General features: G+C 35.8%; 1 protein-coding gene across 4 annotated transcripts in view; it reads right to left on the reverse strand.

The window, feature by feature from the left end:
- The window catches only part of ATP8B4 (ATPase phospholipid transporting 8B4 (putative)), a 327,254-nt gene that overhangs the window by 144,566 nt on the left and 167,783 nt on the right, over nucleotides 1-14,905 (reverse strand). For all 4 annotated transcript variants that reach the window (XM_027840872.1, XM_027840874.1, XM_027840871.1 and 1 more), the window contains 2 exons: nucleotides 9,867-9,937; nucleotides 2,924-3,006 (listed from right to left, as the gene is read on the reverse strand). In XM_027840872.1, coding sequence (XP_027696673.1) covers nucleotides 2,924-3,006; nucleotides 9,867-9,937 — 154 coding nt within the window. The remainder of the gene's footprint in view (nucleotides 1-2,923; nucleotides 3,007-9,866; nucleotides 9,938-14,905) is intronic.

The following is a 14,905-nucleotide window of genomic DNA, read 5'->3' on the forward strand; positions in this document are numbered from 1 at the left end:
CTCTACCTACCTCACAAGATTATTGTGAAATAATTAATTGATAAACCTTAAAGAGTTATAAATACAGGTTATCATTATTATTATCATTATTATAACAATATAGGAACACAGATATAGAGCTGGGACATGATGATAATTTTATTATTATTATTAATTTAATTAAATTTCCAAATACTTTCCTTTAAAATGAATGACTTTGTTTTGTTGCTGTAGTTGTGGCATTTCAGTCATGTCCAACTCTTCTTGACTCCATTTGGGGTTTTCTTGACAAAGATACTGGAGTGGTTTGCCATTTCTCTCTCCAGTTCATTTTACAGATGGGAAACTGAGGCAAACAGGGTTACGTCATTTGCCCAGGGATACAAAGCCAGATTTGAACTCATGAAGAGTCTTCCTGCCTCCAGGCCCTGAGGCCTATACGCTAAGCGACCTAACTGCCCCTGATGACTGTGACTTTGTGATGATTTTAAGTACTGGACATTAACAAAGGAACCCACGAACTTCTTTCCCTTATGGACTTATGGATGGGGAAACTGAAGTGTAAAAGGATGACTTTCTTAAAACAATATTTGTGTCTAAAGGTAGCCATCTCTGGTGGGGGGGTGGGAGGGAGGGAGGAAGGGAAGAAAAAAAAGGAAAAAAGAAATATACATGATAATTTTGTTATATATTTGAAAGCAATAGCAAGTTGTGCTTAACATATTTGCACTTTTATGTGCAATCATCTTTGTTATTGTACTATGTTATGGAAATGCTTGTTTTATTCCATAAATTAAAAATAAAATAAACTTTTAATAATATATATCACTTATCAAAATGAGACTAGAATTCTGTAACTTGTACTGGCAGGTCATATGCTGAAACATGTCAAGCTTTCTATAAGAATTCCATAAAAATATGAAGTATTTTTTAAAACATTCACTTAATTGATTTTATTGGATTCCTACTAACATTTTATTTTAAGGTATTCCTTAGTAGAAAAACCATCATTTGTTTTCATCTCATCACAAATATTACTTGGGTCATTAGTATTTTTCTAGACTATTCCTGTGACTTAAATCATGAAGACCCTTCTGAATATGGAAGAATCCAATTTTTTTTACAGTAAGTATTGGTTGTATAATATACTTCTGAAGCAGGGATTAATACATTAACTGGCTCCAGACAGAGGTTTAAAAACAAAAACAAAGCATAAACAATAAAGCTCTCATTTGTGCATTTGAGAAACATCAAAAGGAGAATGTGTATGCTTAACCCATGAGATCATTGTGACGCCCTTGTCCAAAGCTTAGTTTAACATTGACCAAAACAAATAAATAAATCTTCAAGTCACTTACTAACACTTACAAATCAAACTTACTAACCAAAGCAAACCAAGGTATACAAGTTATTGCTATTGAATTGGTTCAGTCGTGACCCCATTTGGGATTTTCTTGGCAAAGACACTAGAGTGATTTGCCATGTCTTTCTCCAGCTCATCTTACAAATGAGACACTAAGATAAACAAGGTGACTTGTCCAGGGTCACATGGCTATTAAGTGTCTGAAGCCAAATTTGAATTCATGAAGATGAGTCTTTCTCATTACAAGCCCAGTGGTCTGTCCACTATCATACTGATAAAGATAAACTGGACTTATACCTTCCTCATCACTAAGGAAAGGAATCCTCCCCTACTGTTCCCATAGGAATGAGGATAGGTTTTGTCTTCCCCAGATCAGGAGACAAACACTGGACACTACCCTTTACTATGATGCTACCTAAGAAAACCAGTACCTCACACCAGCCCTTCATGGCAGACAAGAGTAGGAGATTATCTGTGATTTTTATGATTGTAACCTATTTTCTATTAATCCTAAAAGCCAAACTATGAGACCAAACAGAATGCCATCTATGAGTTATGAATTGAGGGAACTGGGAAGATCTCAAAACATCTACTCTACTCTCTAAGTGTCTATAGTTTCATGATCAGAGATTCACTATCTGAGATTTCAAAGATACTCTACAAAACTGTAGATCTTAATTTTAGTATAATAGTAGAACTATTTTGTTTAGCCTGTAAGAGTCTCCAATTAAAATGCAAATACCCCTAGAAGGCAGCACCTACTAGCTAATGCCTTAGCAGGAATTAGTTCCACTCTGATTAATCATATTGTTGACCATAAGGTCCTGCCAGAAGAGAGTACAGATTAAGTGTACAGAGATGGGAAGAAGAAAAAGTTCTGAGGGATGCTAAAAGAGGAGATCATGGACAACAAACTTAAACTGCTTCATTTCCTTACAGGGTGACCCTAGGTATGCCAAGATTGGAAAGTAGAGTCACTATAGGTAGGAAACTAAGAATGGAAAGATTGATAAGTCAACTGAACAATATTTATTGAATATCTACTAAGTGTTATGTACAATAAGGTATAAGAAGGCCAATGAAATGCAATGCCTGCTCTTAAAGACTTTACAATCTAGTACTTGAGCTTTAGAGATATTCTGGTGAATAAATGGACCAATCTAGACACTATAGAATATAGTGAAGCTTGTATCTCTATTCTCCACAATTATTGATAGGATCCCACTGATATTAGGATCTGGCAAGTAAAGAATATTACAGGGCATAGATAGGGAAAAATTTGTAGGAAGGAAGGAAAGGTATAAATGGACATTTAATAGTCACTGAATGACTGTCATAACCCTCCTCCAGTTTGAGAGCAGAGACTGTGTATTATTTCATCTTCATATTCTTAGCACCTAGTATGGTATTTTACATAGAATAAATGTCTGAAAAATGTTTGCTGAATTGATTTTGTCAAATTGACCGAATAGTATCATGAGTAGACATTGTAATTCAAGAATGAAAAGAGAGCTCAGTCTCTAATGAGTGTAGACTTTTATGTCCTTGGTTTCATATCATTATTTTATTTTAACTACTTACCATCGAATTTTGCAAGCCTGCTAATATCTGCTCCAAGTTCTGAAGTAACTGGTAATGCATGGCGGACTTTTAGGTTGGTCTCCCTGGAAAATTAATGACATGAATTTTTATATGGAACAGTCCACAGCATCTCACATAAACTAATCAAGTGGGTACAGCCCATGAAATACCTAACACGTCAATTCAAGGAACTCCCTTTGAAAGTTATTACCACTTCCACACTGTTTCAGAAAAGTGGGAGGGGCTTCCAATGTTCCTAAAAGTTGGCATCCCATAAACTGCACATCTGTATAACAACACAGTAATCTGTTTTGCTCTTTGAAAGAACAGAGGACAAAATAAATATGGTTTCATTCGGACCTATTCAGACATCACGCATGAGTTACAAAATACAATAGGAATGGTAGCACCACTGCTAGCCAAATGAGGCCAACATCACACTGAAGAGTCAGATATCTATGTAGTAGTTTTCCTTTCAAAACATGATCATGGCTAATTTCACAGTAGCTTAAAGTTAAACAGAGAAAAGGAACACAGGTTTATTTTTCTTGGCAAAGCAACACAAGAATCATGTAATTCTGGAATCTCAGAGCTTGCCTGGACTTCAAGAGGTCATCTAAATTGTTCTCCTCCATCCAAACAGGACCACACATATACTCTACAGATGGCCTTCTACTCCATTCCTGAGATCTTCAAGGATGAAGATTCCACAGTTTTTGCCAGCATATTGTGTTTAATGATCCTTGCCATCAGAAAGTTCTCTCCTAGGTCTAAACGATATCTCCTCCGTCCTATGTTGAGCACATTTCCTGAAGGATATCTCCAACAGAGGTATTTAATAGCCCTTATTCTCCACTTACTAAAACATCAAGCTCTCTGTTTAGTAGAACATTTGGTACATTCATTCATATACTAAATACCTACTGCATATGTAACAACAGAGGTAGGGAACTGTGTTTTACAGGCAGAGAACTCCCTTACCAATGTAGATGGGCAATGGAGTCTTCAAAAGAAACAAATTGCTTCCTTAATTTATAGTCGTAGAAAATTTCTTGGTACAGTGAAGGATTAAGTGACTTGCCCAGGGTCTCACAGCCAGTATACGTCAGAGGCAGGACTAGAGCAGCACGTCTAGCTAGCACTGGATTTCTATCCACTATTTCCCATCACTGTTTTAGATAATTTGGAAAATGCAAAGTGTATTTAAGTTTGTCTCTTCCTAAAAATCAATAATCTAAATTTTTACAGGGAGCAGTCCAACAGCTGATGTCTGTGTCCAGTTTCTGAAGATCTCACAAATAAGACTGGGAAGCCATTTGTGTAGCATCGCATGATCTTGCCTGGATGAGATGGATTGAAATGTCCACCATGCATTTGGAAATTAGAAAATTTGCAAATTGACGGCAATTTTAAAAAATTAATTGATTTGTGCAACTTCTCGAGAAGGGCATAATCATCAAAAGGCATCAGAACTATCTTCTTGATCTCTTTTTTCCAATTTTTAACATTTTTATTTCAAGTTTTGAGTTCCAAATTCTATCCTTCCCTCTCTCCCACCAACCTCTCCCTGAGACAGTGAGCAATCAGATACAGGCTATACATATGCAATTATATAAAACATTTCCATATTAGCCACCACTCAAATAAAAGAAAAAAACTGAAAGAAAGAAAGCAAAAAATAGCATGCTTCAGTCTGTATTCAATCAATATCAGTTCTTTCTATGGAGGTGGATAGTATGCTTCATCAGTCCTTTGGGATTGACTTGAATCATTATATTGCTAATAGCTGAGTCATTCACAATTCTTCATCAAACAATATTGCTGTTATTGTGTACAATGTTTTCCTGGTTTTGTTCACTTCGCTATGCATCAGTTCATGTAAGTCTTTCCAGGTTTTTCTGAAATCATCCTGCTTGTCATTTCCCACAGCATAAGAGCATGCCATTACAATCATATATCACAGCTTGTTCAGTCATTCCCCAATCGATGGGCATCCCTTTGATTTCCAATTCTTAGCCACCACCAAAAGAGTTGCTGTAAATATTTTGGTACAAATAGGTCCTTTTCCCTTTTTTTGGATGTCTTTGGGATACAGACCTAGTAGTGGTACTGCTGGATCAAAGCTTATGCATAGTTTTATAGCCCTTTGGGCACAGTTCCAAATTGCTCTCCAGAATAGCTGAATCAGTTCACAACTCCACCAATGGTGCATTAGTGTCCCAGTTTTTCCACATCCCCTCCAACCCCCAACATTTTTCTTTTTTGTCATATTAGCCACTCTGATAGATGTAAGGTGGTGCCTCAAAGTTGTTTTAATTTGCATTTCTCTGATCAACAGTGATTTAGAGCATTTTTTCATATGACTATAGATAGCTTTTAATTTCTTCATCCGAAAACTGCCCATTTATTAATTGGGAAATGACTTGTGTTTTTTACAAATTTGACTCAGTTCTCCATAAATTTGAGAAATGAGGCCTTTATCAGAGATGCTTGTTGCAAAACTTTTCCCTAGTTTTCTGCTTTCCTTATAATTTTGGTTCCACTGGTTTTGTTTGTGTAAAACTTTTTTTAATTTTATGTAATTAAAATTATCTATTTTACTTTTTTGTAATGTTTTCTATATCTTCTTTGGTCCTAAATTCTTTCCTTGTCCATATATCTGACAGATAAACTATTCCATGCTCTCTTAATTTGCTTATGGTATCACCCTTTATGTGTAAATCATGTACTCATTTTGACCTTATCTTGGTATACAGTATGAGACATTGGTTTATACCTAGTTTCTGCCATACCATTTTCCAGTTTTCCTAGCAGTTTTTGTCAGATAATGAGTTTTTGTTCTAAAAGCATAGATCTTTGGATTTATCATATATTAGATTACTATGGTCATTTACTATAATGCAATTTATACCTACTCTATTCCATTGATCCACCAATCTATTTTTTAGCCAGTACCAGATTGTTTTAATAATTACCATTTTATAATACAGTTTGAGATCTGGTATACCTAATCTACCTTCTTTCACATTTTTTTTCATCGATTCCCTTGATATCCTTGAGCTTTTCTTCTTCCAGATGAATTTTGTTATTATTTTTTTCTAGCTCTGTAAAGCAATTTTTTGATAGTGTGATTGGTATGGCACTGAATAAATAGATTAATTTAGGTAGAGTATTTCCTCAACCTTGATGGCAAAAAAAAAAAAAAATCTATCACTGAGAGTATCACATCTCCCTCAAGGAGTTTACAATCTAGGTAGGGAAAAAATATATCTGCTGAGTTTAATACCAATTAAAAAGATATCACAAGACAGTATGGGATTAAGTATGAAACTGGAATCATAGAGAATCAATCAATAAATATTTATTAAGTACCTATCTGTCAGGCACTGTATAAAAAGCATCCCCTGCCCTTAAGGAGATAACTATCTAATGAGGGAGATAACATGCAAAAAACTAGGTTCAAACAAGCTATGTACAGATAAGTTGGATATAATCAACAGAAGGTTAGTTAGATGGATCATAAGATTTAGAGTTGGAGGGAACCTTAGATATTAGATTTTACAGATGAAGAAAATGAATAGACAGGATAAATTCCTTGCACACAGACAACAAAAGTAACTAAGCCAATAAGAAATGATCAGCAGGATAGTTTCAGAAAAACCTGGTAAGTCTTACATGAACTGATGCAAGGTGAAATAAATAGAACCAGGAGAACATTGTACACAGTAACAGCAACATAGTAACAACAACCAACTGTAAAGACTTAACTTCTCTGATAAAGATGATGATCTAAGACAATGATTCAAGACAATTTCAAAGGACCCGTGATGAAAAATGTTATCTGCCTCCAAAAACAGAAGTGATGAACTTTGAGTGCATATTGAAGAATACTTTTTTCACTTTCTTCATTTTTCTTATTTTTCTATGTGTTTTCTTTTGCAACATGGCTAATATGGAAATATGCTTTTCATGACTTCACATATATAATCAATATCATATTGCTTGCCTTGTGTTAAGGGGTAGGGGAGGGGCAGGACAGGAGAAAATTTGAACCTCAAAATTTTTTTAAATTAATGTTAAAAAATTTAATGTAATTGAGAAATATTTAACAAAATCAATAAAAAAATTTAAGTAACTAAGCTGGGATTCAAAACCAGATTCTCTGACTCCAGTCCAATGTTTTTCAACTACACCACACTGTCAACTTGGAGGTTATCTAGTCCAACCCTCTCCCCCATAAAATATTATTAAATTGCAATTGTATACTAGTATAGAGAGTAAGTACCATTTGCAAGTGGCAGCATTGAGAGAATAAATATATACTTCTGCCATATCCCCCACCAAAGACAACTTCTCTGAAGGACAGCAAGTGCTTAGCTATATAAGTTCTAGTATTTTAAAATATCTCATCATATTATAATCACATCTTAATAAGTTCATCTTATAACATGCAGAGGAGCAACTAGGTAGCATAGTGGATAGAGTGCCAGGCCTGGAGTCAGGAAGACTCATCTTCAGTTCAAATCTGGCCTCACCAGTTGTGTGACCCTGGGCAAGTCACTTAACCCTGCTTGCCTCAGTTTTCTCATCTGTAAGATGAGCTGGAAAAGAAAATGGTAAACCATTCCAGTATCTTTGCCAAGAAAACCCCAGATGAAGTCACAAAGAGTTAGACACAACAAAAACAACGGATAACAACAATATATGCCATGGATGATGCTAAGTGCTTTTTATAAATATATCACTTGATCCTCACAACAACCCTGTGAGATAGGTAAAAAATGATGAAATGTTATCTCTATTGCAAGTATGGAAGACATAAATGTTTTGTTATTCAAGAAACTGATGGAAATGCTGAGACAAAATAGATTAATTCAATAACATTAAAAAAGAGATTTTTACCCCCAGAAAAGCAATGTTTGCATAATAAAAAAGAAAGAAAATGAGGATATCCCTCTCTGTGACGAGCCTTTCAAATAAAAAGTCTGAATAATTGACACATTTATAAGACTGGGATTGATTACCCCACAGATAAAATCATTTCCTTGTAGGTTAGAAGATTCTAGTGGATTTTTATCACAAAGAATATAATAGTCAATGCTCAAAAGAAGAAATAAAAATTATCTATGAAACATGAAAAGTTCAAATTCTCCAATAAGAAGAATATAAGTTAAACCAGTGAAATGATACCTTATACTCTTCAAGTTTGCATAAAAAAATAAAAATTAAATTTGTTAGTGGTAGGACTGGGGAAAACAAGCATACTACTATATCACTGATGATGGGGTTAGTAAAAATCTTTTTTAAAGGAATATTGATTCTGTAAGACAGGCAAAACTGTCCATACCCTTTGATCCAGTGATCATGCTATTGGGCTTATACCTAATAATGTTGTTGACATTGGATCAGATCTTTTCATACAAAAATATTCCTAGAATCATTATTCTTAATAGCAAAAAATTGAAAATAGTCCATGGGGCCCATAATTTGTGAATAAATGAACATTGCATAAATGTAATTGTATATTATTTCACCGTAAGAAAAAACAAATATGATGAATACAAATATGGAAAGACCTGTATGAAGTTATTCAGAGTGAAGAAAGAAACCAAAAAATATATATACACTAAGTACAACTATATAAATAACAGTTGCAGTGCATAGGAAAATATGCAGAAAAGAAGGAAAATAAAGTTTGGAAGGGGACACAGGAACAAATAGGATGCTTTTATCATTATGTTAGTAAAGTTAATTTACATCTTTTAAATAATAATAACAAAAATAATAATAATAGTTAGTATTTAGTGTTTAAAAGTTTACAAGATGCTTTATAAATATTACCTCTTTTGATCTTTTCAATAACCCTAGGAACTAGGTGCTATTATTATCCCCATTTTACAGATGAAGAAATTGAGGTAGACACTGATTAAGTGACTTTTCCCAGGGTCACACAACTAGGAAGTGTATGAGGCATAGCACAGTATAAATAAAGAAAGTTTGCTTTAACGTATAATCATTTTTGTTTGGGTATATTTAAATATTTGTGTTTGCCAAGAGCTATTGCCTTTAAAACAATCATTAAAAAAAAAAGGATACCTTAGCATTGAATGGATTTGCATATCCTATAGCACAAATTATGCTCTCTGAAACAGAATAAGTGTATACATTTAAAGCCTGATATAATACATTACAATATATAAAGCTGCTTCCCAAATCCAGTAGGACATTGCAGCTATCTATATAGATTGATAGACAGATACATACCATGTGCAGCAACTAAGTTAAATAATAATTTTATAGCAATTAACCATGTGTGAATAATATCACTGAAAAAAGAATCATCTTCTTTAGGACACTACTATGTATTTATAGGAATCATAATCCTCTTCTTTCCCTGATATTTTAACTTTAAAATGGAGGCAGGGACTATGGGGAGAGAGAGGAGGCTGTAATTATCAAGAAATCTGGATCCTAACACTCATAATTCTTAGTGACATCAATCTGTGAAGTTCTCGCTAAAGAACAATGACACCCAAAGTTTGCTGAAATAAGTTTCAGAATAGAAATTAATTCAAATCCTTCTCTGTCCCCTGCAGAATTCCTCTCATTCCTGAAAAACTCCATTTGGAAGGAGGGAAGGTAATTTAGTAACTACAAAGAAGAATCTTAGACTAAGGAGGTCAATGCAAGCATGCCCAGAAATAGAATTTCCTAACAGAAATAGAATTAAAGAAAATGCAAAGAAATTTGCAAAGTATTTTAAAAGATGGTATTGATATTGAAGATGTCCTTTCAAACTTAAGTTTTAGAATTTGCAGACTTAACATTTATCAGGAAAAAAAGTTTCATGAAGGGATAAGGTCTAACATAAGATGTGTTTGCATAGTCATTACATTTTAACAAATTTTACGGCAAATCTGTTCTCATTTTAATATCAACTCACCCATCAAGTTCAGCAGTTTCAATATAACAGAGGCCATGTGGTTCACTGCTTGACAAGAGGAGCAAATCAGCCTGTAAATGTGAGAAAAAAAAGAATTTTGAGAAAAGAACCATGGAAGACTAATACATAGTAATCTATGTTTTCCTAGTCTGTCCACCAACAACTTCCATTACGGTTTACAAAGTATTTCCTTTAACAACAAGGTTGGGTGGGAAAGTGGGGGGTGGAGGGTGGGGGAGGAAGGGAAAGGAAGCTTTTCCTTGACCTTGTGCTGTTTAGCATTTTTATTTATTGAGGTACAAATGGCAAATTCATCAGATTTTCAGACAACCCAAAGCTGGGAGGAATAACTAGCACTTCAGATGGCTAAACCACAACCTTAAAAGGTTTCAAACATACCAGAATGCTGGGCTCAATCTAATAAGATGAAACAATAAGGATAAATATCTTACCTGTAGGTTCAAAAAAAAAATCAAGCAATCAGTCAACAAGCATTTATTAAGTGCCTATCGCTATGCTGGGCTAGATTCCAGGGATACCAAAAAAAAAAAAGAGTTTGTATAAATAAACATTTATTAAGTATGTGCTATGTGCCAGAGTAGATGCTTAATAAATGTTTATTGACTGAATGACTGTGTTTAGCACTGGGGTACAAAGAAAGGTTAAAGGAGCCCACATTCTAATGGAGAAGACAATATGAAAACAACTGTGTACAAACAACACCTTCAGGATAAATTGGAGATAACTAATGGAGGGAAGGCACTAGCAATAAATAAGGGGAACTAGGAAAGGTTTCTTGTGGAAGGTGGGGTTTTAGCTGGGACTCAAAGGAAGCCAGGGAAGCCAGGAGGCAGAGATGAGGAGGGAGAGAATTCCAGGCGTGAGAGACAGTAAGTGAAAACACCCAGAGTCAGGAGATGGACTGTCTTGGGCTAGTAACATCAAGGGGCCAAATTCACTGGATGGGTTTTGAATGCCAGAGGATTTTATATTTGATCCTGGAGGTGATAAGGAGCCATTGGAGTTTATTGAATAGGGGGAATGACATGCTCAGATCAGCACTTTAGGAATATTACTTTGATAGCTGAGTGGAAGAAGATGTAGAGTACAGAGATCAACCAGCAGGCTATTGCAGTAGCCTAAAAGTGAGCAGATCAGGGCCTACACCAGAATGGGTAGCAGTGTCAGAGGAGAGAAGGGCACGGCCCTGTCTTCAAGGAGCTTACTAACACACTAAAATAATTTTAGAAGTACGAGATGTGGAAGGTATAGAAAGATAGCAGTTCATCTGAAAAGTATCAGGGAATTTTAGAGGACTGTATGCTCAATAGGAGTCAGCAGTCCCAGTGCCTGGAACATAGTAGATACTGAATGAATGTTTATTGACTAACAACCAAAAAAGCTACCAAGATCTTAAGCTGGATTAAGAGAAGCATAATGTTTTAGGACCAGAGAAGTGATGGTCCTCCTGTCCTATTCCCTGATAAGACTATTTCTAAAGAATTGTACTTTAAAAAATCTGGGTACCACATTTTGGCAAGGACATTGATAAGCTTCAGTATATCCAGAGTCAAGACATCACTCTTGTGATATCATTGTTCCTCTTTGAAAACGAAGGAAGAACAATCCAGAGTAGGGTGAAGGAGATGAGGAAAAGATTTATTGCCATATGAGAATCAATTGAACTGTGGATCTGGAGAATCTAGAGAAGAAAAATAATAGCTATTTTCAAGTTGTTGAAGGATTGTTGAGTAAAAATAGGATTATATTTATTTTGCTCAAAGGACATAATTAGGAGCAATGAAGAAAGGTAGATTTCAGCCGCACATTAGGAAACACCAAGTGATTATAGAGCAATCCAAAAGTAAAATGGGTTACCTTTGGAAGGAGAGGTCCACCCCCCACTTTCCCACCCAACCTTATTATTAAAGGAAATACTTTGTAAACCCTAATGGAAGTTGTTGGTAGACAGACTAGGAAAACATAGATTACTATGTATGAGTCTTCCATGGTTCTTTTCTCAAAATTCTTTTTTTTTCACGTTTACAGGCTTACAGATCTTCAAGCAAAGGACAAATGACCACTTGTTAAGGATATTGCAGATGGATTTTTATTTATCCCCATTTTATAGATGAATTAACTGAGACTCAGAAAATTTAAATGATTTGCCCAAGGTTACACAAACAATAAGTGTTAAAGTTAGAATTTTAAACAAGGACTCCTGATTCTTTCCACTCCTGATCAAGGGTAACTTTAGGCAAAAAGTAAAGTAAGCCAAGTTTATTATACAATCATAGACTTAGAGCTGGAAAGTGCATGGAGAGGTCATCAAACCTAAGGTTCCAATCCTTTAATTTTACAGGTAAGAAAACTGAGGCATAAAGAGATTATATAGCATGCCCAAGGTCATATAGGTAGTAAGTGATGTTCACTCCAAATTCATTGTTTTTCTACTGAATCACATAATGTCTCACTGACGATCAAGGCTATCTTCAGGCAAAGGATAAAATACACCAAGTTTGTCTGTGATCCTCCCCGTCTGCCCCCACTTCCAACCCTAGTCAAACCTCTTCCTTCTCAACTCCTATTTCAGTAGTAGGTAAAAAAATTTTTTGCCAACATCCACTCACATTCTAGAGGGGGAAAATCAGGTATTAGGGGTGGGGACATACATATACATACACAAACAAAAAAAATCTTTTTAATTTAGTTTTTAAAGTGCTTTCAAAAACTAGGAACAGGAAACCTAAGCCCTCATTCAACAAATAAATTGTATACATACATATCATCATAATTACAATCACAAAATTTAAGAGTTAGGAAAGATCTTAGCAGCCATCTAGTCCAGCCCATATACAAAATGTATTCCCATTATAAAATACCCCACTAGCAGTTGTCTAACTGCTGCTTGAAGACCTCAAAAGAGGGGGTTCCCACCGTCTCTCTAGTCAGGGATTACGTTTCTTTTTGCTTATATTTATGTTCTCCATACCTCCTGTGCTAGGTACCAAGCACATAGTAAGTACTTAATACTTATTGACTAAAGGACTGCATTCTTATAGTCAAAAGATAGGTTCAAATCCTGCCTTTAAGTCATACTGACTATGTGACTCCGGGAAAGTCACTGAAGCCCTAAGTCCCCTCCATTCCCAAAACTCTGTAAGTTACAGAACAGTTGCTAATGTGCTTTGGCACAAGAAGTTTCCTAACTGAGAGGGTCCAAGACAGAAAAAAAATCACAAATCTAGTCCCTCCCGCCTATTTAGCTATAGCACATATACAACACATATGTCAGTTTCATTATACACACTAACACAAATAGATATGTTTCAATTCCATGTTAGGGAGATTCAAGAGTTTGGGGCCAACAGGAGCAGAAATTCACAGGTTGCAGGCAAAGAGTAGAGGAGGAGAGAAAGAGGAAGGGCTGTTCGACATAAAGAGAGAACATGGGGCAAAGAAGCAAAAGAGGGAAAGCCATGGAAAGCTAGGGAGATGGGGATAAGGAGGGGAGGTTAGAGGCAGAGACATAAAGGATACTCAGGATGGGAGATGGAAGTGCCTTTCTAAGCTAACCTGCTCGCATCCTACTGTGCTTTTCATTTGCTCTCTGAGCATGAGGACAAGTAATCACTTGGAATTACGGACCTTTTGAAAAGGTTTTGGGGATAATCTCCTTAAGAGCAGGTACTGTTTTTGCCTTTCTTTGTGCACCTAGAGATTAGCTTAGCGTATGGGATGAAGTACTTAACAAATAGCTGTTTATTGAACGTTTAATAATTTGACAATTGATTGTCTAGTAACTTAAAACAGTCCGATTCAAGGTAACAATTTGTCTGCTTTTATTTCAAACTCTAAAGTATATTGTGAAATCAAGTCTTAGCAACCTGAAAATCTGATTTATTGCCATAGCCAAAAAGATTACCAAGTTGCCAGCCTATCAGTGATGAATCTTTCAATATTATTAATAATAATAAAAGCTTTTATAATAGTAATGATGGCATTTTCATAGCACTTGAAGGTTTGCAAGACAATTTACATAGGTTATCTCATTTGATAATCACAACAACCTCATGTGTTAGATGTTATTGTTATCCCTATTCTATAGGTAAGGAAACTGAGGCTGAAAAGGGTTAAGTGACTTGCCCAGGGTCACACAGATAAGGAGTGCCTGAGGGTGAATCTGAATTCAGGTCTCACTGATTCCAAATCTAGCAATCTATCTAATATACCACCAAACTGCCCTACAATATTTGGTTAGTCCTCAGAGGAAAAACTAAATTGACAAAAAAAAAAAATGCCTGCCATGCCATGCTATGAAATACAGTTGGATGACCGGTCTGTTGAATTAAAGTGGGACAGGCATAGCAGATGCACGAAGAGTTGAATCAGCTACTGAAATAAGTAGTAGAGAGCAGGTAGAATTACATTTGGAAAATCTCACAGAGTTTCCAATGACTGCAAGCTGCTCCTCCAACACAAAAGCCCATCTTTTTTTAACCCAAATGTTCTTCCAATCATGCCAAATGGTTGCAAATCTTTAAATAAAACAATCTCCTTAGAATCAGAGTTGTGAGTGACCCAAAGGGCAATGAACTGAGCCCAGTGGCTATAAATACACTGGATCACATTTCCGAAGAAATCTGCAAGGAGCGCCATGAGGAATGCAACTAAGGAAATGCATAGTGCAGTCGTTTAACAAGAGTGGGAGATGACACATGGACAACTTAGACTGTGCATTGGTACCCATGAAAACCACGTGGAACCAGACATGATCCTATGGCTTGCACGAGGCTCCATATAAGTAGTCCACATCTGTTTTTGTGCGAGAGGCACTGAGGTAAAAACTAAGGCAGGTAGCATCTCAGGCTTGGAGCGCCCCCTGTCAGCCTATGCAGAGATTTCATCCTGTGCTCCAAGCCACACCCTCTAGAGCTAGTAACTGTCCTTGCAGGAGAAATAGTGTTTCATGAAGGAATGACTTGTATCAGAAACTTACTTTGGAAGCTCAAAAATGATTGCCAGTTTCCCAGCTATCC

Source organism: Vombatus ursinus, unplaced genomic scaffold (assembly GCF_900497805.2).
Source record: "Vombatus ursinus unplaced genomic scaffold, bare-nosed wombat genome assembly UNPS02014848.1, whole genome shotgun sequence".
Lineage (NCBI taxonomy): Eukaryota > Metazoa > Chordata > Mammalia > Diprotodontia > Vombatidae > Vombatus > Vombatus ursinus.